The sequence below is a fragment of the Haplochromis burtoni genome, unplaced genomic scaffold (assembly GCF_018398535.1).
Source record: "Haplochromis burtoni strain Fernald_Lab_line unplaced genomic scaffold, NCSU_Asbu1 Contig_735, whole genome shotgun sequence".
Lineage (NCBI taxonomy): Eukaryota > Metazoa > Chordata > Actinopteri > Cichliformes > Cichlidae > Haplochromis > Haplochromis burtoni.
The window spans coordinates 17,624-23,900 of record NW_024583096.1 but is presented as its reverse complement, the minus strand read 5'-3'; the positions used below and the strand labels follow the sequence as shown (position 1 = coordinate 23,900).

The 6,277-nt window shown below is 34.1% G+C and overlaps 1 protein-coding gene across 1 annotated transcript in view; it reads right to left on the bottom strand.

The window, feature by feature from the left end:
• The window catches only part of LOC121812687 (high affinity immunoglobulin gamma Fc receptor I-like), a gene marked incomplete at its 5' end in the record, with an annotated part of 9,405 nt that extends 3,381 nt beyond the window's left edge, over positions 1 to 6,024 (bottom strand). The window contains 6 exon segments of the mRNA XM_042215489.1: positions 1,356 to 1,430; positions 2,926 to 2,958; positions 3,321 to 3,497; positions 4,585 to 4,833; positions 5,002 to 5,256; positions 5,962 to 6,024. Coding sequence (XP_042071423.1) covers positions 1,357 to 1,430; positions 2,926 to 2,958; positions 3,321 to 3,497; positions 4,585 to 4,833; positions 5,002 to 5,256; positions 5,962 to 6,024 — 851 coding nt within the window.
• Positions 6,025 to 6,277: the final 253 nt, after the last annotated feature.

The following is a 6,277-nucleotide window of genomic DNA, read 5'->3' as shown; positions in this document are numbered from 1 at the left end:
TACGGTGGAATTTTAGATAAACTTAATCTTTAATCACTTCTTTCCTATTTCTTTTTTTTTTCCATGTCAGACATCTGCCAGTAAACATGTTCAACTCAAACTCATCTGTATTGAGAGAACTTGTAATAGCAGCTGACAACAGTGTCCGTATTGAAAAGTGATAGCATGCAGTGTCTTATAAAAAACATCTCTAATGAGGTATTAACAAATAGAGGGAGAACAAGGTTGTTTAACAACAACAAAAATAAATGTTGTAAGATACACGTAGCTCTTACTTCAAAGCTGATGGCTTAAGAGCAACGAATCTTGAATAGATGAAAGTAAATGCTAAAGCAACATGAAAAGCATCAAAATCAGAAATCTATTCAACCATCACTTGGATGGATCATTTCAGAATGGTTTAGAAGCGCATCATAGTGCAGAATCATCACTTTTAATCATGTTCAGTGATCTTTTATTAAGTGTAGATTCCTACTTCAAAGGTGATCTTGAACCTCTGAAAAACACATTTGGTAATAAGCCTGGTGGGTGATTTTTGACAATATCTTTACATTTAAGAAAGAAAATGCTGATGTCAGAGCTAGTTTTTACCCACTGAGGCTCTTAGGATAAAACATAAAATCCAAATCCAAATGCCTGTGCGTTTGGATTTGATTGTAATATTTTATTTGTTTCAGTCATTAAATTGCTTCTGGTTGTACCAAGAAGTTAAAGAAGAGAGGAATTTGTATCTTTGTTCTAGTTTCCCGTAAACTTTGGAACAGCCTGGCCTCCTATTAGGACCTCACCAACACTCAGTAACACTTTTCAAAACCTGTTTCAACACTAATTTTCATGCCTTGGCATTCAATCTAGACTGAGACTTCACATTTCTTTTTAGTTTTTTCTTGTGGTTATGTGTATTGTGTTTTTATTATTGCTTTCATGATATAGTTGAACAGTATTTTGGCCAGTATTGTTTTTTTGTGCTTTTAAATGAACTGACTTGACTTGGATATTTGAATTTAATGTAATTTGTTTTATTCATTGTCAATTCATAACAATCATCATCTGGAGGAACTTTCTTACTAATTCCACTTCCCCAGCAAGTGGGGTACACCCTGAATAGGTTCGTGTCTATTTCAGCACTAATATAATGCCCTTTGTGTCCCATTGTCAGTGAACAATCAAGCAAATCAAAAATATAAATATATGTCAAATAGAGAAAACTATAAATTATGATATCATGATTATCATCATATTTTAAGATATATATTTTTCTATAAGTTATAGAAAAATATATAGTTTTCCTATATGGTTTTCCTAAATAAAGTAACAATAATAATAATAATAATAATAAAATGTAAAATGAGTACCTCATTTCTTTTTCTGTTTTGTCTCATTGTTGTAGGTATCCATTTGTAGATGAGTTACCTGAACATTTTTATACACTGAAACAGATAAAAAAAAAGTTTTGAAATAAGTAGTGTGTGGTGACAGAAAGATAACTTACTCATTAGTCTATTTGAAAGAAATTCTCACATAAAAACACTCACTCTTGCTGATACTGTGTTACAGCCTCCTAATTTTACAATTAGTTCACTGAGACTCAAAACTATGCAGGAGAGATGAGTATAAGATTATTATATTTTTACTTAAGTTATATTTGAGTTCTATAAACATAAACACTCTTACAAACACTTTTACAATACTCACCAAAAAGACTCAAAAACAACACAAACTTCCACAAATCTACTACAAACTGGACCTTGGAACAATATGCTTATTCGCACACCTCAGTCACATGGTCACTGAACACATCTACATTATGCTATATTTGCAAATTTTACACCTTGCACATGTCTTTGGCTTGTCTTCTCTACTAAATCCTGACCATAACCTGAACCTGGTATTCAATACCTACTGCACAATCATCTCACTTTACTGCAATTGCACATGACCACGTTGTATTGTCTGTTGTTCTGTCTGTGTTTATTGTACATAGATATAGTTAGTGGCAGTATCTTTTTATCATTTTAATTTTTACTTAAATTTAGCGAGTTGTTATTTATTTGTCATTTCTAGTTTAATATATCTAGTTTCTAGATATATTTTCAGTGTTGAGAAGGTTACTTTTAAAATGTATTCCACTACAGATTACAGAATACATGCTCCAAAATGTATTTTGTAACGTATTCCGTTACTCAATAGTGACTCAATATAAAACAGGTCAGCGGCTCTGAACCGTAGTAAAGGTTTCTGGCTAATACGTTTGGTTCCGTGTCGGGCTCGTAGCCAAAAAATAGCGTTACTTTGTTGTCTGGGTCAACTTTGCTAGTGAGAGACAGAGAGAGGCGTTTAAAGGCTGCTCCAACAGAATGTATTGTTTCGGAGTAAAACACGAACACAGTGTACAGTCGAGTCTTAATAATTACTTACAACTGGACTTCACTGCCCATGAGGCTACATTCTTTAGGGCTATGCCTGTAACACTCTGCCTATTGCCTTCATATTAAATAATAATAAATAAAAAAAATTCTTCACATCATTATTAGCAAGTAGGGGTGACATGGGCCGCGAGATTGAGACATTAGGTATTAGAGCCTCTTAATGCATGTTTTGTTTGGGTTTCCACCGGCATGGAATTACCAAAAATAGAGAGGGCATAGCCTAATTTGTGAAACAAGAAAAGACCGCCATGTAATCCCTTTATTTCAACAAAGTAGCTGTATTCTGAATACCACCTTTTTAAACTGAATAGATTTACTCATATTTTGTATTTTAAATACGTAACGTAATGTATTCCCCAACACTGTCTATTTTTTATATTCTCATAAATGCAAAATGGGGGGTTTGTGGTGAAACGGCATTTTGGTACGCTGTATACTGTGTATGTTGTTGTATTGACAATAAAGACCTTGAATCTTGAATTTATAAACTACTCACCTGTTACTGACATGACAGCGTAAGAGCTTGCTACTAGGTGGAACAAAATAAAATAAAAAGAAGAACAATAAATAAAAAGTTAAAGAACAAACAGGAAACTGGCACATCTTGCTGAATTTTAGAATCAGAAATTAGTAACCAGTAATCTTACATTAATAAACATCCATTTAATAATTCCAAAAATTATTTCTCTTTCTGCCTTGTTTTGCTACTGAACATATTAATCTATTGTTATTATAAGTGCTTTACTGCACATCCAAACTGAGCAAAATACTTCTTCTGATATCTACCTCGATGAACATCATATGAATTAAATTGTATTATTTAATTTTCTGTTCACCTTAAATTATTGGCACAATAAATAAGTAAATGCACAAATATAGAAAGAAAGAAACCTGTGTGTTTCTGGCAGTAATGTAGTCCAGCCACTATTATCACATCCACAGCCAAAATGATCAACATAGCAGGCAATATGATGGAGAGTCCAGTGGACCTGGATGGAGAGCTCTTCTGTTCAGTCTCTTGATCATCTTGAGGTATTGTCTCCTGAGGTGTGGGAGCAACATGTGCTGCTAACACAATAAATATACAATATAGTATTTTGTTAATTTTTGTTAAGTATTTCAAGATGATGAAATGGATAACAATCTAATCTATATTCCCTTGACGTGAGTGAAGACAGTGTTAGTTTCTCACTAGATCAACTAAATCAATAACTCAAAACAAACTGCAATGACCTTTTGCACAGTCATGGTCAGCAGACGATTCATTCTAATAATTCTGGAGATAGGATTATGACGCTGAAAAACTTGTTCATGCATTTATTACTTCTATACTGGAGTACTGTAATTAATTATTATCAAGATGTCCTTAAAAATTCCTCATTAGAGCGCTCTCAGACTAAAGGCTTACTTGTTGTTCCTAGAGTATCTAAAAGTAGAACGGGAGGGAGAGCCTTCAGTTTTCAGTCCCCTATTTTGTGGAACCAACTTCCAGTTTAGGTTGGGGAGACAGCCTCTCTACTTTTAAGATTAGACTTAAGATTTGGGCTGGATCAGTTGCTCCTGAATCCACCTTTATTTACACTACAATAGGTCTACGCTACTGGGGGATTTCCATGATGCATTGAGTATTTCTTCTTTACTCACCTTTTCCACCCTCTATGTGCTAAATACACCTTTCTTCAAGTTAACATTGTCCTAGTTACATTAGTTATCTGACTTATGTTAAAAAAAAATAATAATGATGAAATATTATCTCCACTTACTCAATCATAATCTATGCTAAATCTGAACATTATATAGTGGGACATGAAAGAGTGAAAATTATAATTATGTTTGAAGGCTGATGCTGATATTGCGCAAAGCAACACTGTGCCTTACAAAACTAGAGCTTTACAAACCCCAAAGTGTGGCTTTATTCTTGAATAAAATTCAGTTCAAGCATTTCCTTAGTATGCCTGATATTTTATATTCTTACATGCAAGCAGAGACTGCAGAGACCTGTTTTAAAACTTTAATTTTCTTCTAGCAAAGTTTAGAATATAGCAAAGAGACTATTGCGTGTATATTTGTGCATTGCATTTGCTCAAATGCAGAACTGTATAGTTTATTTGAAAATATTATGCATCCATTGTGCTAAAAAAATGTCATAGCTCACCTGTCACAGCCATCCAGCTCTCTGGTGATTTCCCTTGAGATTCAGAAAAGATGCAATTGTACAGTCCTTCATTAGACTTGGAAACATGGGGAATGGTTATTTTTCCTGCATATCCAGTTTCCATGTAGTGACCGTCCTTGTAAAAATCAGCTGGAAGATTTGAAGGCATTCCTTTTTTTCTACAGCCCAAAGTGACATTGTCTCCCTCCATTAAAGGAAAAGCGGGAATCTCCAGGATCACATCTCCTCCTCAAAAAACAAGAAGATTTATAATAAAAATGAATACATTGACATCCCCCCCGACTAAAGTTAAGATGGCTGTAAAAACACATTTAACTCAAGTCCATCTTGATTTTTGAGTCTTAGTAGCATGTTGAAATTTTGGAAAAATGTGAAGTTAGTGGTTAGTAAACATACTAGTGATGGTGATGTTGACAGTGCTGCTTTTCTCTCCATCTTCATTTTCACACCAGTATTCTCCACTGTGTGACTTAAAGGCAGGTTTAATGTACAAAGTTCTTGTTGATGTGTCCCATTGAGTAGAATTTAAGCCAAGCTTTTTGATCACTCTCCATTCTGCTGGGCCATGAAACCCCGAGCAGTTTAATGAGATGGAGTCATATTCAAAGAACTGCAGTCTATTTGGATGAACATGAAGATAAGCTCCTTCTGCTGCACACACACAAAAATAAGTAAATGGATAAAATTAAATACAAAAATGACTAGATGAAGAGGTTGATATCTACTCTTCAAAACAAGTGAATTTAATAGGGACCACCCACTTGCAAGTACAGTACAATAAAAGTACAATATACTTTTTTTTCCAAATCATTTTCTTAGGAAATAGAAAGATAAGCCATGTCTAGTATTTGTAATTGTTATATACACTAACCGGTCACTTTATTAGGGACATATGTTCAACTGCTCTTTAACAAAATGGCTAATCAGTCAAATCAACAATTACAATAGAAAACAAAAATGATCTGAGAGACTTTGAACGTGGCATGGTGCCAAATGGGATGTTGTGAGTCACAGATTTATCATAGATAGACATTTTTTTCAAGCACCCCTTGATTTCATGATAGCACCCTTAAAGTAACAATACAAATAGTATAATAGCAATTTATGTTGGTATTGTTTTTCTGACCGCTACATTTTCCCAGCTTGAAGGGAGTAAAGGTTGGAATGAAAATCGGGTTTAATGTGCAGTGTCATGATGGCACTCACACCGAGGCATCACTGATTCAACAACAGGTTTGTCATTACATTCTAACAGGCACAAGCAAAGTGTACCTAATAAAGTGACCAGTAAGTGTATTCAGTTAACAAAAGTCTGTCTTACAGACATTTGTCTCTGTTAACAAAAGTTTGTCTTACATTCTTTAGCACACATACAATATTTCTGGTCTTGAGCTATAAGCAGCAACAGCATTTTCACCACTGTAGAGACAAAAAAATGACACATTACAGATGTCTTTATATGTAAGACATGGAATCTCAACAGCAAAAAATACTAATACTACTGCTGCTAATAATAATAGCAATAATACTAGCCTGGCTTTTATATACTTTTAGTTCAGTGTCCAGCTGACAGCGATCAGCAGAAGCAATTTAAAGTTACCAAATGATCTGGTTTCTTTAAGGCAACAGAATTAACACTTGCTCCATATAAAAATCGTATTAATCACTCAGT